General features: G+C 44.3%; 1 protein-coding gene and 1 long non-coding RNA gene across 2 annotated transcripts in view; both read left to right on the forward strand.

Annotated features, from left to right (window-relative positions):
* Window positions 1-17,651, forward strand: part of LOC308573154 — a 285,151-nt gene that overhangs the window by 26,682 nt on the left and 240,818 nt on the right. The window lies entirely within an intron of this gene.
* TVP23A (trans-golgi network vesicle protein 23 homolog A) lies at window positions 1,091-17,497 on the forward strand. Its single transcript, XM_081169715.1, has 8 exons — window positions 1,091-1,298; window positions 7,376-7,455; window positions 10,245-10,389; window positions 11,284-11,373; window positions 12,955-13,083; window positions 14,476-14,604; window positions 15,889-15,979; window positions 17,308-17,497. Exons 1-7 carry the CDS (start codon window positions 1,287-1,289, stop codon window positions 15,946-15,948), a joined length of 645 nt encoding a protein of 214 aa, XP_081025841.1. The 5' UTR covers window positions 1,091-1,286; the 3' UTR covers window positions 15,949-15,979; window positions 17,308-17,497.

Below are 17,651 nucleotides of genomic sequence, written 5' to 3' on the forward strand. Positions count from 1 at the left end.
CACACTGCCTAGGCCTTCAATTCTTTAGGCGCCCTCAGGAAAGCTGACCAAGGAAGGGAAAGCTTTTGCTGGAGAGAGAGAGAGAGAGACGAGGATGATTTTAATACACACATGGTACCTCTTCATCGCATGCTGCGCAGACCATCCAGCTCAGTGGCAACCAGCGGACTCACATTTGAAAATCTGAAACTCTATATTCTTGGGGAGGGAAGCTTCTCTTTATGAGGGGCTTGTGTTTATATTTCCTTTTTTGAATTCCTCCCTTTTTAAAGCAACACCATGGTGTTCTCATTGTTCCTAGCCCTCTCTGGGACCTTAGGGTGAAGGACAGGCAATAAATAAATGAATAATCACAATGCTTTTTTGGTTAATGTGCTGAGGAATATCTGTGTGCGGTGTTTCTTGAAAAAGAGGAACATTCTCTGGATTGTTGTCATGGAAGCTTTACTCAGAAATCAATATTAAAAAGTTCCTTCCAGTAGCACCTTAGAGACCAATTAAGTTTGTTATTGGTATGAGCTTTTGTGTGCATGCACACTTCTTCAGATTAGAAGTATAAGAAAGTATCTAAAGAAGTGTGCATGCACACGAAAGCTCATACCAATAACAAACTTAGTTGGTTTCTAAGGTGCTACTGGAAGGAATTTTTTTATTTTGTTTCAACTACGGCAGACCAACACGGCTACCTACCTGGAATCAGAAATCAATGACCCTGTAGGACCCATGTCTATCATTTCCAAGGGGGATACTCTGGCGCTGGCTGCAACTTAATGGACTGGGCTTTTTTTAAAAAGCCCTTTAAAATTAGAGGCACCTGTCAGCAGTATACAGTCCACAAATCTGCCCTTTTGCAAAGCTGCTCTTAATCTGATAACAGTTAACTCCCCTACCTCACCCTCCCCCCCCCCAATCCAGGCAAACCCTCTCACTCTGCTCTCAAGTTGTCCTTCCTCCCAGCACACCACCTTCCTTCCATCTCTCCTCTTCTCCCATCAGCCTTCATGGGCGTAGCCAGGATTTGGGGGGGCAGGCCTTTTGTGGGGGGGCAGCAGAACCTCAGCTTGCTATTGATTTTTATTGATTTAGGGAGGGCATCTGCCCCTCCCTGCAACCCAGCTTGGCTACGTCATCAGCCTGCCCAACCTGCCTTCTTCTCCTGCATCTCCCTGCATCATTGCACTCCCGTCTCCATAGCAACCGGCCAGGAAGGAGAAGGTCCCTTGAGCATCACATCACATCCGCAGAGCCACAGAGAAGAGGAAGGGAGGGAAGGAGCCCAGGCTGCGATGATGAAGCAGGTGAGGGGAAGGAGAAATGCCGCAAGCTGCAGGGGACCGTGGGCAGGAGAGTGTCAAATGGGGAGGGGAGTATTATGGGTTGTTGTTGTCAATGGGCCTACAGGGTGCATAGGTGTGACAGTGAAGCTGCGGGGCCTCAGTGTGGAAATGGTTGGTGTGAGCTGGCAAGGCTTTTGGTGTGAAAAGGTGAAGGCAGCCTCATTTGGGAATAACCAGATGTCAAAAAGAAAAACAACTACCAAACTTTTAGAAGACATCTGAAGGCAGCCCTGTTTAGGGAAGCTTTTAATGTTTAATAGGTTATTGTATTTTAGTGTTCTGTTGGAAGCCGCCCAGAGTGGCTGGGGAAACCCAGCCAGATGGGCAGGGTATAAGTAATAAATTACTATTATTATTATTAGGCAGTGTACATGACATACATTTGCAGCACCCCCCCCAAGAACCCTGGGAACTGTAGTTTGTTCCAGGTGCTGGGATTCGTAACACTGCTAGGGGTAAACCACAACTCCCATGATTCTTTTTTTTGACTGGGTGAGTGTGCTTTAAACAAACCGGCTATAAAAAGTCTAAGTTGCCTTTAAATAGCTCTAATTTCTGAGGGGAAGACCAGCCCAATTCCAATTTGTGTCGCTTTTGCTGTTGAACACCATTATTATTATTTTTTTTAAAAAAACATCTGCACAGCTTTCTTAGTTGTCTCTTTGCAAAACTGCTTACATTGTGAAACAGCTGTTGGGCTGCCTCTTTAAATATTTTAACTTTGGTCACCTCCACTTTGCAGAAGGAACTCAAGGGGCTCCTGGAAATTTAGCTTTGCGCAACTGAAGCGTTTTGAAGAGCTCAGTTTCGCTGGCACGACAAACCCATGCTAAAAAAAACCATAAAACTCCTCAGACTTTTTCGGTTCATAAATCTTCCTGTTAATTGTTTGCTCATCCCACACCACGTCTCAACCCATTTCCTGTCACTTTCTTAACCGCAAGAAGTCTGTGTCTAAACAAAGTGGCAGCCATGTTTCTGAATATCGGTTTGTTGGAAATCGCAGTGGTGGGGGGAGTGCTTTTCTGCTCGGATCCTGCTCACGGGTTTCCCTTGTGAACACCTGGTCAGCCTTTGTGAGAACAAGATGCTGGACTAGATAGGCCATTGGCTTGGCGCAGCAGGACTTTTCTTAAATTCTCATGGAAACCATAGGAGGGCAGAGTGCTCTTGACCTCTGTTCCCGCTTGCGCGTTTCCCATAATGCACATCTGGTTGGCTGCTCTGAGAACAGGATATTGGACTTGATGGGTCTTCAGCTTGATCCAGCGAGCTGCTCTTCTATTCTTTTGATTGGTTGAGCTAGGCTAGATGTGGGGAAGCAGTTTATTTAAAAGAATTATACGAGTTGCTAGAAGCCGCAGGAGGGGAGAGTACTTTTTGAACTCAAGTCCTGCTTGTGATCTTCCCACTGTTGGCCATTGCATGCCCCCCAACATTTCTCTGATGAAAATAGGGACATCCTATTCAATAATAATACTGTAATAATAATACAGTAGAGACATCACCTTGCCAACAAAGGTCCATATAGTTAAAGCTATGGTTTTCCCAGTAGTGATTTATGGAAGTGAGAGCTGGACCATAAAGGCGTCTGATCGCCGAAGAATTGATGCTTTTGAATTATGGTGCTGGAGGAGACTCTTGAGAGTCCCATGGACTGCAAGAAGATGAAACCTATCCATTCTGAAGGAAATCAGCCCTGAGTGCTCACTGGAAGGACAGATCCTGAAGCTGAGGCTCCAATACTTTGGCCCCCTCATGAGAAGAGAAGACTCCCTGGAAAAGACCCTGATGTTGGGAAAGATGGAGGGCACAAGGAGAAGGGGACGACAGAGGACGAGATGGTTGGACAGTGTTCTCAAAGCTACCAGCATGAGTTTGACCAAACTGCGGGAGGCAGTGGAAGACAGGAGTGCCTGGTGTGCTCTGGTCCATGGGGTCATGAAGAGTCAGACACGACTAAATGACTCAACAACAACAACCTCAGGTTAAGAACTTAATTCGTTCTGGAGGTCCGTTCTTAACGTGAAATTGTTCTTAACCTGAGGTACCACTTTAGCTAATGGGGCCTCCCGCTGCCACAGCACGATTTCTGTTCCCATCCTGAGGTAAACTTCTTAACCCGAGGTACTATTTCTGGGTTAGTGGAGTCTGTAACCTGAAGTGTCTGTAACCTGAAGTGTTTGTAACCCGAGGTACCACTATAATAATAATAATAATAATCATAATAATAATAGTTATTTTTTACACTGCCCATCTGACTGGGTTGCCCCAGATTTCTCTGATGAAAATAGGGACATCCTATTCAATCATCACCATCATTGCTTTTTCCCCCCTGGGGGCACTCAAAGGTATGCAGTACCAGCACCTTTTTCATCCCCAAATGTTAAAAGTGTGGCACTTACTAGAACAACTGCATGGTGAGTACTGGCACTTTTCCCCCCCCTTAAAAAAAGCACAGTGGTATTTATTTATTTCAACCCAACAGTGGTTGCTGTTATTTTACTATTCATACCCCACCCATCTGACCGGATTGCCCCAGCCACTCTGGGCAGATTTCAAAGTATATAAAAACATAATAAAACAAACATTCACAAAAAACTTCCCTCTACAGGGCTGCCTTCAGATGTCTTCTAAAGGCTGTATATAGTTTCCTGTCTCCTTGGTTCAGGGGTCGCATAGCTCCGTACCCTCCAACATTTTATCAGCTGAAAATAGGAACGTCCTAAGGAAAAGCGGAGCATTTCAGGGTCAAATCAGAAACTGGGATGGCTTCTGCAAATCCAGGACTGTCCCTAGAAAATAGAGGTACTTGGAGGTGTCTGCCATTATGAGAACAGAATATTAATAATAATAAATTTTATTTATACCCCGCCCTCCACAGCCAAGACCGGGCTCAGGGCAGCTAACACCAAATATAAAAACAATTGATTAGAATACAGCTTAAAAAACAAAATTAAAATACAACATTAAAACATTAAAATGCAGCCTCATTTCAGTGGAACTCAATCAAAAACTTTTTGGGGGATAAAAATGTCAAGTCTTCACCAAGGATAACTACCCAGACTGGTCCTACATGGGCCAGAAAAAAGCCAGGGAAGTCCCCAAATAGGAGTTCCAACACAGGATGCTGGACCAGATAGGCCACTGGCCTGATGCAGCGGACTCTTCTTATGCCCTTAACGTTTGGCCCTCTGGGTGCTGCTGAACTACAACTCCCATCAGCCCCAGCAAGTGTGACCAATGTCTAAGGATGATGGGAGTCGTGGTTCAGCAATGTCTGGCAGGTCCAGGATTCCTTACCGCATGCCCTAGACTAGAGCAACCGAGCATCGTTGTTCGGGACCATTGTTTGGTCACCTTCAACTTACTGGCTTCCATTTCCTCCTAAAGTTGCCCGCCACCCAACCATTTTAAGCTTCCCATCTGCTTTGTGCCAAAATACGATGGGGGACTGTTCCAGGGGGTTCACACTGGCTGTGCACAGCCTTCTTTTAACCTCCCTCCCTTCCCCACATTTGGAATGATAATTCCCCCGTTTGCTGGGAAAAGCATTCCTCAGAGATGACATCCCATGCCTGTTTGGACTCCTCCCCCCCCCCCCCGAACTGGACCTCCTGTGGTCATGCAACTTTCAGATTCATTTCAGCCACTCCCAATGTAGTAAACGCCTTTCCTAATTCCCCCGGAGGTTCAGATTTCCAGCTGGAGGCCAAATGAATTCTTTTGGGTATGAAGTAATTGGCCTTCCTGGTTCTGCTTGTGGATTCCCAGCTATTGAATTACTGGATGTGCGTGAACGGCACTTGGATGTACAGTGGTACCTCGAGTTACAGACTCTTCAGGTTACAGACGCTTCAGGTTACAGACTCCGCTAACCCAGAAATAGTACCTCGGGTTAAGAACTTTGCTTCAGGATGAGAACAGAAATCGTGTGGTGGCAGCAGGAGGCACCATTAGCTAAAGTGGTACCTCAGGTTAAGAACAGTTTCAGGTTAAGAGCCAGTGTGGTGTAGTGGTTAGGGGCGGTAGTCTCGTAATCTGGTGAACCGGGTTTGCTTCCCCGCTTCTCCACATGCAGCTGCTGGGTGACCTTGGGCCAGTCACACTTCTCTGAAGTCTCTCAGCCCCACTCACCTCACAGAGTGTTTGTTGTGGGGGAGGAAGGGAAAGGAGAATGTTAGCCGCTTTGAGACTCCTTAAAGGGAGTGAAAGGCGGGATATCAAATCCAAACTCCTCCTCCTCCTCCTCTTCTTCTTCTTCTTCTACTTCTTCTTCTGAACAGACCTCTGGAACGAATTAAGTTCTTAACCTGAGGTACCACTGTATTTCTTTTTCACACACTGAACCTGCTTGAGTAAATGCTTTCCTGCAGGCAATTTCATAGGAGAGCCCGCTGGATCAGGCCAATGGCCCACTGAGTCCAGCATCCTATTCTCCCAGAGGCCAACTAGATGCTTGTGGGAAACCAGCAAGGAGAATAGGAGCATGAGAGCATTGTCCTTTCATGTGGTTTCCAGCATCTGGTATTCAGAGGCATGGCTGCCACAAACTATGGAGACAGAGCAAAGCCAATGTGGATAGTAGCCGTCACTCGCCCTTTCCTCCATTACTTTCTTTAATTCATAGATATAGATATATACAGTGGTGCCCCGCAAGACGAATGCCTTGCAAGACGGAAAACTCGCTAGACGAAAGAGTTTTCCGTTTTGGAGGTGCTTTGCAAAACGAATTTCCTATGGGCTTGCTTCGCAAGACGACAATGTCTTGCGAGTTCCTGCTGGTTTTTTCCCTCCCCCCCTTTTTCTAAGCCGCTAAGCCACTTATCAGCTGATCCGATCAGCAGATAAGCCGCTAAAAGCCGCTAAAAGCCGCTAAAAGCCGCTAAAAGCCGCTAAAAGCGCTAATCCGCTAATCCTTCGATGGGCTTGCTTCGCAAGACGAAAAAACCGCTAGAGGAAGAGAATCACAGAACGGATTCTTTTCGTCTTGCGAGGCACCACTGTAGATAGATTTTCGGTTTTATACATTTCAATAATTTTACAATCATTTTAACATTTCAAAACTTGACTTCCTTCCCCCTCTTTCTGCGGTTCCTTAAATTTATTTTTAATATTTTCTGCAAATCCAAATTACCGTATTTTTTGCTTTATAAGACTCACTTTTTCCCTCCTAAAAAGTAAAGGGAAATGTGTGTGCATCTTATGGAGCGAATGCAGGCTGCGCAGCTATCACAGAAGCCAGAACAGCAAGAGGGATTGCTGCTTTCGCTGCGCAGCGATCTCTCTTGCTGTTCTGGCTTCTGAGATTCAGAATATTTTTTTTCTTGTTTTCCTCCTCCAAAAACTGGGTGCGTCTTGTGGTCTGGTGCGTCTTATAGAGCGAAAAATGCGGTAACTCTTAATTTGCTCATTTATTCATCTGCTTTAAATATATACCCTTGTAAAACTGCAGCTTATTACGATAATCCTGCCAATGTTCTTATCCGTTTACAGTTTGTTTTGTAAATATTCAATAAACCATTTCCATTCTTTTATAAAAAGTTTGTTATCTTGTTTTCGTATTTTTCTGGTAAGTTTCGCCACTTCTGCGCATTCGCCATAATTTTTTGCATCCTTTCTTTTTTCGCTGGGATTTCTCTTCTTTCCATTTTTGGGCAAGTAACATTCTTGCCACTGTAGTCGCATACATGAATAAATTTCAATACAGTTTGGGTAGTTCTGTCCCTATAATTCCCTAAAGGAAAGCCTCTGGGTGGTTGCTTTTACAGTCGTTATTTTAAACATATTTTTCAATTCATTCTATGTCATTTAATTCTTTTTGAAGCCATCTAGATTGGCGGCTATCACTCTCGTCTGTGGGGATGAATCTCATCCTCCTTCCTGATTCGATTGATTCTGTATGGTGGACTTCTGGTCTTTGGGGAAGAGGCTCATGCATGACGTCAACAGCGAAGGAAGGAAGGAATTTCCACTACATCCTTCCTTTGATCAGTACTTGTTTAAAATACGCATGTGTGCTCGTGTGTCTTTTCCAGACTTTAGCAGACGACACTGAAGACGTGTCTCTTGACTTCGGAAACGAAGAGGAGTTGGCCTTAAGGAAAGCAAAGATCAGGTAAATGAAGTAAATTAATTTTATTATTTACATACCCTCCAACATTTCTCCGATGAAAATAGGGATGTCCCATTCCACAATGATAATTTTACTAATTATACCCCGCACATCTTATTGGGTTGGCCAAGCCACTCTGGGCAGCTTCCAGCATATATAAAAACATAATAAAACATTAAACATTTAAAAAAACCTTCCTTATACAGTGGTACCTTGGGTTACATACGCTTCAGGTTACAGACGCTTCAGGTTACGGACTCTGCTAACCCAGAAATAGTACCTTGGGTTAAGAACTTTGCTTCAGGATGAGAACAGAAATTGTGTTCCAGTGGCGTGGCAGCAGCAGGAGGCCCCATTAGCTAAAGTGGTACCTCAGGTTAAGAACAGTTTCAGGTTAAGAACGGACCTCCGGAACGAATTAAGTACTTAACCTGAGGTACCACTGTACAGAATTGCCTTCAGATAGCTCAGGGGTCAGATAACTCAACACCCTCCAACATTTCTCCAATGGAATTAGGAACATCCTAAGGAGAAGCGGGACATTCTGGGATCAAATCAGAAACCGGGACTGCTTCTATAAATTAGGGATGTACCTGTATTTATCGATTTTACAATTTGGATTTATATTCCAACGTCCCTCATCCAAAGGTGATGTAAGTCGTTCTCCTGCTCCTCATTTAATCCCCACAATGATTCTGTGAGGTAGGTTTGGCTAAGAGACAGAGACTGACTCCAAGGTGAGGTTCATGACCAAGTGGGGATTTGAACCCAGGTCTTCCCGGCCCCAGTCTGACACTGTAACCACTACACCAGCCCTCCAAAATTCAATTGCAGAAATGTGTGTTCGTAGGTCATAATTATTCGTGATAGGTAGGGATGGGCCAATGGGTCAGTTTCTCGCTTTCCAAGTTCATTTCATGTTTCTGTATCCTTTTGTGGATTTCGGTTTGAGTCCTCCTGAAAACTCACCAGCGTTTCATTGCAAACTTATCCAAAAATCACTTCCAGGAAGTGTGCTCAGTGCAAACCTCTTAATCACTGCAATTTCAATCACGACTGAGCTGTGCCGAATCCCTAGCAATGCCCCTACTAAGCAGTAGCATCGCTGAAGCCTGTATGATAGGTAAAGGTAAAGGACCCCTGGACGGTTATGTCCAGTCAAAGGCAACTATGACTTTGTGGCACTCATCTCACTTTCAGACCGAGGGACCCAGCATTCCTCCTCAAAGATGTTGTAGCCCTGCGTTTTCACACTATCAAGTCCATTTTTTTGAAGGGCAATTAAAGAAAATCCGCAGGGATCAGTGGTTTTGCATATGCACTTGACCCTGGGCAGAGGATGCTATGCATTATATGCTATTCTGTAAATTGTGTGAAACACCTAACCAAAAACATCTGGAGAAAATTTTCTACCCTCAGTGACATCAATATGATTTGATATCTGTTGTCTGGTTTGGACAGGCGCATAATGCTTAACACAGCTTTCCTTTCACAGGGGAGCTTTCCTAACCTAGAAACCCTCAAAATTTAAGATTCTATGTTTTTGTGTTTTTTTAATGCATGCTTTATTTATCGCATAGGCCAAGCCTTTTGTTTTCTTGTGCAATTATCATGTATATTTTCTGCTTATACTGTTCTGTTTGGCTACAACCAGCATTTGGTTGCCTTGTTAGTGAAATTTGAATCTGGATATGGGAGGCTGTGGAAAAGATGCTTTGGCCCCAGGAACATGCCAACTTCTCAAGTCTTGAAGAGTCTCACAACGGTGGAACTGGGGAGACTCTGCACTAAATGATCTATAAGAACTTCAGAAAAGATGCTCCATTTCTGAAACCTCGGCTGCACGTTTCAATGTACATAGAAAGCTGAGAAGTTTGGGACTTTTCTGTTGTTGTTGTTAAACCACAGCTGCTAATACGACTCCACGTGCAACTTCATTTTTTACCATATTCCACAAAGGGGAACCCCAGGCTTCTGTTAAAAACAACACCAGACAGAACATACAGATCTATGAGGAAATGAGAGACCCTTCGCTTCTGATTCTGTCTCTTTACAGCGAAGGGATCTCAAGTGTGGCTGCTGCAAGTTGTCTGCAAGTAGAGTTTTTAAATGTTTCCATGTATCATCATTTTTAATTTTTTGAAATTACATTCCAATTCCTTTTTAAGAACAAACTTGCCCAGCTTGCCCAAAGAGCCTGTTAAATGCAATAGAAGTGGTTCGAATGACTAAGATGGAACCAATATATACCGTATTTTTCGCTCCATAAGATGCACCTGACCATAAGACGCACCTAGTTTTGAGAGGAGGAAAACACGAAAAAAAACTATTCTGAATCAAATGTTGTACTAAACTATTTAAAGCAGCAAAGTGGGCGACTCCTGTCTGCTTTGCTGCTTTAAAGCGAACCACAGAGGAGGGATGGACGGGAGCCATGGCTCCCCTTCCTTCCCTCCTCTATGGCTCGCTTTAAAGCAGCAAAGCGGACAGGAGCCGCTTACACGTAACTCCTCCACGCAGCATTCGCTTCATAAGACGCACAGACATTTCCCCTTACTTTTTAGGAGGAAAAAAGTGTGTCTTGTGGAGTGAAAAATATGGTAATTCACTGGAAAGGTGCATTTAAAAGGTTTTACACCTATACTTCCATGCTTTACTTTGCTGCATATTTTGTGATTTTAACTGTCTGCTGGGTTTCTCTCACCAGAGAGTACTTGCCCCAAACTTGGGTCTTGACTTCCGGGATGCAACACAAAACAGCTTAGCATATGTTCCGGATCATTCTCTCCTAGGCACCCTCTGGCCACCTTCTTCCACCTCTTTTTCCGAGTGAGTGCCATCGTGACCTACCTAGTCTGCGACTGGTTCAGCAAAAGTTTCATTGCCTGTTTCGTCCTCATTCTCCTCCTCCTGTCCTTCGACTTCTGGTCTGTGAAGGTAAGGACACTCTAGGCATCTCACAACTCTAACGTTATGCCACCTTGCGCCATGTTGTCTTTCATCCAATGGCGTGAAACAGTCTGCCATCTCCCCTCCCCTTAGTATCAGTGTTGCCCTTGTAATGCTCTGCAGGGAGAAGGAGGATAGGGACAAAACCAGGCTCCATTGGCACCGTCAGGCATTGACTCTGGCGCCACCTACTGTTGGTCCTCCTGCCTTCTGCCCTACCAGTCCCAATGGGCACCATCCAACACTGCCTTTGTCGTGGCATAAGTACATAAGAAGAGCCCCGAAGCTGGATCAGGCCAGTGGCCCAGCTAGCCTGGCATCCTGATCCAAAAATACAGATCTCTCTATGAAAATGGTGTACCAGTGGTATTTAACTCCTAGTAAGTTAGCAAAAATGCAAGTACAAATACCTGCTGGAAATGTAAAGAAAAAGAAGGTATCTTTTATCATATGTGGTGGTTGTGTAAGGTAATAAAAGCATTCTAGGAAATGATATATGATGAACTGAAAAAATGTTTAAAATAACTTTTACTTAAAAAAAACCCCCAGAAGCCCAGGAACCAAGAAGACAAAACCTTCAGGAAAGAATGGGAAACATTTTTCATTTATTTAGGAGACCACTATTAGCAGATGAAAACAAACACTGCGGACAATATGGACAGATACAAAATACAGATAATGAAATAATATGCAGTTGAAAAAATTGACAATAGAACCCATGGAGGGGATGGGGAGCTGCCTGGAGATTCTGGGAAATCTCTAAATATGGATATATATTTGGTATTGTTGCAACTTTACATTTGTGAAATCAAATAAAAATTATTATTAAAAAACCAAAAATACAGACCTCTCTAGCTGGCTGGCTTTCACCCTCTCATTTAGAATGTCACTGGAAGGCTGCTGGTCGGTTTGCGATGGTGGAACCAGATTGATGAGGACGGGAAGAGCCACTGGGTGTACGAAGCAAAAAAGGTATTCCTTTACATTGTCTTTCTCAGAGCATAGAAGGGCCCTTGCTGGTGGACCATGTGTTGCAGCGGGCAATAGCTCAGTCGGTAGATTCTGAGACTCTTAATCTCCCAGGGTTGGGGCTTTGAGCCTCAGGTTGGGCCAAAGATCCCTGCATTGCAGAGAGTTAGACCAGATGACCCTCATGGTCCTTTCCAAGTCTATGATTCTATTATTCTAAGTGGTTCCCAAACTTTTTCAGACTCAGCCTCGGTTCCATAAACACATCAGCAGTGCTCCCCATCCCTATTAGAAAGCATAATTCAGAATAGTGGCTCACACAAGCCCCTAAGGAAGATAATAACACGTGAAATTCAAAGCAGAAACAATTAAGTACACATTCATTCAAAATCCAAATTGAGACCATTTAGTTTAGTTAATTTGACAAAATTGATGGACATGATGCAGTGAGACCAGCCTTTCGAAATCTGATGGTCATTTACATCTCCAGCCGCCCCCTGCTGCTCCCTTGCCTCTTCACAAGGTAATCCTAGCTAATCCCAAGCATCCCAGGGCAAGTTACTCCTCACTTTGGGAACCTCTGGTCTAAAGCATACAGGGAAAGCGCAGGAAGAGGTACGTAATTTCAAGAATTGGGGGGATGGAGATAAGTTTTTCTCCCCCACAGTATTATTGCTCGGAGTCCTCCCATAGATGGCAGACAGAAGAAAGGACTTCGTCAAATAATATGCAATTAAGTTATTCACTACACCACTGTTGGATGCACACAAGCCATCCAAAATGGGGGAAACCAAGCAACACTTGCCTCATTTAGGCCTGCGATTTTTATGCCAACTTATGTGTATAGCAAGGGTGGTCCACATAATATTAATTTAGTTAATTATATGCCACTCATCTGACTGGACTGGGTTGCCCCAGCCACTCCCAACAAAATTAACATTTAAAATTAAAATATTAAAAACACAATAAAACATCAACCATTAAAAACTTCCCTGAACAGGGCTGCCATTAGATGTTTTCTAAATGCCAAATCTGCTCAACAACTTTTGGGGGTGTCCTGGTTTTTGCTTTTTGAAAAATGGCAACCCTACCCTCTGCCTGCTTACACATTTGGTGACAGACGCCATTTTGCCCAAACCACGCTCATCTGTCCCACACCTGATTCCAGGTGTGGGGGTTCTGGAAATCTATTGCAGTTTTTCCATTTAAAATACTGCTTAGTTGTTTCGTTGTTTTGTTTTAAAAAACCCCTAAAGCCATGTGCAAATGAAGGCAATGTTTATCAAACTGTAAAATGAGCATAAAATGCAATTCTGCAGTGACCATTACATTGACGTGGCCAGTATTTCTTGAGTAAACGAAAACAAAGGCCTTTTTTAAAATGCATGGGACCAACATATCCACCAACACGGTACCAAATTTTAAGGAAGTTTATTGCCGATAATGAGGAAATGAATCTGTTTTCCTAGAATCAGATTATATATGGCAGAAGTTCCCATTTCTGTTTAATTCTGCGTCAATTTCCCAGAGATTTCAGCGGATGGTAACCCACCCCTCTCTTTCCCCCACTTTCCTCCACCATAGGTCCCGTCAACTGTAGCTGCCCCCACCGAAGTCGAAGCCCGGATATTCTGGCTGGGCCTGATTATCTGCCCGGTCATCTGGACACTTTTCTTCTTCAGTACCTTGTTTTCCTTGAAGCTGAAATGGCTGGTAAGGGGTTGGACAAAAGTTTGCAAAAGCCCAGGGGGCAGAGGTGGGGCATGGAGGGAGAGGAAGGCCTGTTGCACAGGCAGAAGTCCTTGCACCAATGGGACATCTTTGTTGGATACAAGCCTATACGGATGCGATAAATAATATTGGCTATAGCTCTTCACACCCAGATCATAGCACAGGGGTCAGCAAACTTTTTCAGCAGGGGGCCGGTCCACTGTCCCTCAGACCTAGTGGGGGGGGGGCAAACTATTTTTTTTTTTGGGGGGGAAATGAACAAATTCCTATGCCCCACAAATAACCCAGAGATGCATTTTAAATAAAAGCACACATTCTACTCATGTAAAAACACCAGGCAGGCCCCACAAACAACCCAGATATGCTTTTAAATAAAAGCACACATTCTACTCATGTAAAAACACGCTGATTCCCAGACCTCCCGTGGGTCAGATTGAGAAGGCGATTGGGCCACATCCAGCCCCCGGGCCTTAGTTTGCCTACCCATGTCACGGCACGTGGAAGAACAGTCATAACTCACCCCCCAGCTTCTGATGAAAAAACTTGGGGATCTACATTAAGGGGGGAAAAGCAATAGAGTCACAGAAGTCTCTTCAATCTAGGAAGGTAGCCAAGGTTAGGGGTGGAGAAAAAAACTGACTCAGTACACAATTAAAGACAATTTATCAAATTCGCACTGACCTACAACGCAGCTGCCCTTTGAAATTTGCACCTGTCTGAATTTTGCAATGCAGCTGTCCAGCTAACATTTACAAGAAGGCATTGATATTAGGGGAAAGCATACATGAAGAGGAAGATCTTCATGAATATTATATATATGATTCTGTGAACGGCCCTGAGATCTAATGACGAAGGGCAGTATATAAATCTAATTAATAATAATATTAATAATACAGAGAAAAATGCTTTACGTTAGGGGAAATTGCTTGCAAAAATAGGTGCATTCGTCAAAACTCCATTTGTGTTTGTTAGGAGAAATTCACGACAAAATGCTGCTGGAATTTTCACAAGGATTTCATATGCTTTTGCAAATTTCTGCAAAATGTGAACTGAATTTCATATTGGAAAACGGGAAAACTGAGAGAGCCGAAATTGACTGATCTATCCATCTCTAGTCAAGATAGATAAGTAACTCCCAACAGAATATCTGACAAGATAATTTGTTTTTTTGCATTTCTATCCCACCTTTTCCTCCAAGGAGCTCAAAGTGGTGTACCTACTTCTCTGTCTCTTCTATTATTATTATTATTATTATTATTATTATTATTATTATTATTATTATTATTATTAGTACACTCAGTGGTGCATTCTGTGCACTGCCAACACACTTGCTGGTAAACGTCCCAACCTGCTTCTGTTTGCTGTTTGTTGCAGGCTCTCGTGATAGCTGGCATCTGCCTCCAAGCTGCCAACCTCTACGGCTACGTCCACTGCAAATTAGGAGGCTCGCAAACCATCCACAAAGTGACCTCGAGATTCCCGGCGCAACAGATGTTCCAGAGGGTGAGTTAGCGCCAGCTGTTTAGCCAGCCTTGAGTCAAGGTGAGGGACGGCTGGTCCACGTCCAATACCACAAAGGAATGGAAATGCAGATTGCAATTGTGATATGTCAAGGTTAAATAGACGGACAACATTGCTGTGGGTTGGTGGGGTTGAGTTTGCATGATGCCTCGAGTCCCTTCCAATTCTTGGGCTCCTGTACCCAGTGAGGGTTAGCATCTAAGAGAGGAGGTTGCCGATTTGGTCAGACAAGTTTCTTTGCAAGTCAATGGCCTTAGATAGCCGCTTAAGTGTCCTTAAGGGATGCGGGTGGCGCTGTGGTCTAAACCACTGGGCCTCTTGGGCTTGCCGATCAGAAGGTCGACGGTTCGAATCCCCGCCACGGAGTGAGCTCCCGTTGCTCGGTCCCAGCTCCTGCCAACCTAGCAGTTTGAAAGCACACCAAAAATGCAAGTAGTTAAATAGGTACTGCTCCGGCGGGAAGGTAAACGGCGTTTCCATGTGCTGCTCTGGTTTTGCCAGAAGCGGCTTAGTCATGCTGGCCACATGACCTGGAAAAACTGTCTGCGGACAAATGTCAGTTCCCTCGGCCTATAAAGCGAGATGAGCGCCGCAACCCCAGAGTCGTCTACGACTGGACTTAACTGTCAGGGGTCCTTTACCTTTAAGTGTCGTAACTAGCATCCCAAAAGATATGAATAGAATAGAATAGAATAGAATAGAATAGAATAGAATAGAATAGAATAGAATAGAATAGAATAGAATAGAATAGAATGTGTAGCATTCCTTCTAAAAAGGCCCAGGGCAGAAGAGGGCAGTCTCTCTCTCTCCTTTTCTCAATCAATACAGCCTGAACACAAAGCGATATACTATCATAATTTGGATCCCGAACGCCTTGCCAGTCGAACGTTTTGGCTCCCAAACGCCGGAAACCCAGAAGTGAGTGTTCCTGTTTGCGAACGTTCTTTGGAACCCGAACGTCCGACGGGGCTTCCATGGCTTCCAATTGGCTGCAGGGCCTTCTTGCAGCCAATCAGAAGCAGTGCTTTGGTTTCCGAACGTTTCGCAAGTTGAACGGACTTCTGGCACAGATTCCGTTCGACTTCCAAGGTATGACTGTAGTCAAGACCAACAAGCAAGGCTGGATAGGAGAGGAAAAGCAGTAGCTGCTGCGTTCTTCAGTTTTCGGGGGACTGAGCACGGCTAGTTGATGCAATCTAACAGAGACTTCTGAAGGGGGCTTGGGCTGCTGTGACAAAGACGAAAGACATTTTATGTATGTTGCAGGATATGCCAGAGGATTTTCAGAAGACCGTCCTGAAGGGCATGGGGACACGAAACCATTAGAGCAGAAAGAAGTGGGGAAAACTGATTCCCGGTAGGAACAATTTGATACCACTGTTCTGGTGCTAAAGGAAGACCATCAGCTTTTTGTTTGAAAAGCCCAGATGCAACACCATCTCCCACCTACTATCTGTTGCACTCAGCGGCACTAGCCACCCACCGAGTCCCTGTCGCCTCCCTTCTTTTGCAAGCTATTCTTGTCTCTTCCTCTATTAGAGATTCTGGTATTGCCCTGTGTCCAACTCATCCCTAGCACAAAAGTTGGCAACTTTGGTCGCGGAGGAGGAACTGAAACAAACCGCTTCCACCCGTCCTCACAACCAGCCTCGGGAGCCATCAGTCAAGGCTCGTCTGCCCCATGGGCTCTGCCAATTCCAAAGGGCGTTGTTGACCCACACTGTCAACAGACCCCTAAGCAGAGCCGGAGCATCGTATAGGAAAGGGGTCAGCAAACTTTTTCAGCAGGGGGCCGGTCCACTGTCCCTCAGACCTTGGCAAGGGGGTGGATAGACAGACTATATTTTGGAGGGGGGAAATGAATGAATTCCTATGCCCCACAAATAACTCAGAGAAGCATTTTAAATAAAAGGACACATTCTACTCATGTAAAAACACGCTGATTCCCGGACCGTCTGCAGGCCGGATTTAGAAGGCGATTGGGCCTGATCCGGCCCCCAGGCCTTAAGTTTGCCTACCCATGGTATAGATATTCAGTCCAATCCAATTTTCATTTCCTAGTCAGTCATGTTCCTGCTGGCCATTTTATTTCTTCAAAGAACTGGGAGTGTGGGACCCCACTGCTGTTTTTTGAAGGGGCATTGGTCCACAAACAAGTGTATGCACTTTGGCACCACCTTTTTCTTGCGGTCAGGGAGGTAGTTGGGAGCACTAATTAGTTATATAATCGGCAAGGTTTCCTGCCTGGAACCTAGGAGCCTCTGGCAGTTAGAGTAGACAGTACCAAACAAAGTGGCCCAATGGCATCAATCTGTGAGAGGCAACTTTCCTCTTTCCTTGAGCCCTTTCTTCAGAATCCATGAGGACTAGAATATTTAATTCTAGAGGCAGATGTCAGTTGTAGAGTATACGTTGCATAAATCCCTGGCATTTCGAGGCTAGGAGAGATGTATCTTCCACCCTGAAGAGCTGCTTCTGGTTCACGCAGACTAAACCAAGTTTGATGGACTGTTGGTCTGTACAATTTCCTGTGTTCCTGGGAACTAGCAGTAGACATGGAGGGGGCAGACTTTGCTCATGGGCCTGGGGTTCCCTACTCTAGTCCACAGCACAGAACCCCGCTAAACAAACACTAACACATTTGCTATTTAAATTATAACTCTTAAATGTATTCTGATCTTCCAGATCCTTCACGGAGAAAGACTGGCAGTCAAGAGAACCTGCGGTCTAAATATGGATCACCCCCAACAACTTTATTCATCGGCAATTACTGAAAACGAAACTAAGGAGGCTGAAGCAGAATGCAGAAATGATTGTGAGAAACTCTCCTTAAAGAGAGAGATGTACGTTTCTAAATAAAAGAACTTTCTACCGAGATATGTGTGTTTTAATTTTAGTTTAGCTTATTTTAAATAGTAGTTTTAAAACTGATTTTTTACCAAAAACTTTATTGTTTTATGTTCTTTGTAAGTAGCTTTCGAGGGCTTTTTTTTTTTTAAACAGCCAAGTGGTGTATAGGTTTTATTAAA

Source organism: Podarcis bocagei, assembly GCF_964188305.1.
Source record: "Podarcis bocagei genome assembly, chromosome: 14".
Taxonomy (NCBI): Eukaryota; Metazoa; Chordata; class Lepidosauria; order Squamata; family Lacertidae; genus Podarcis; species Podarcis bocagei.

Bases quoted from the DNA above. Each gene is read 5' to 3' on its own strand.
- TVP23A (XM_081169715.1), top strand. The intron at 13,084-14,475 runs GTAAGGGGTTGG...TGTTTGTTGCAG, and splicing joins CCTTGAAGCTGAAATGGCTG to GCTCTCGTGATAGCTGGCAT. The intron at 14,605-15,888 runs GTGAGTTAGCGC...TGTATGTTGCAG, and splicing joins CGCAACAGATGTTCCAGAGG to GATATGCCAGAGGATTTTCA.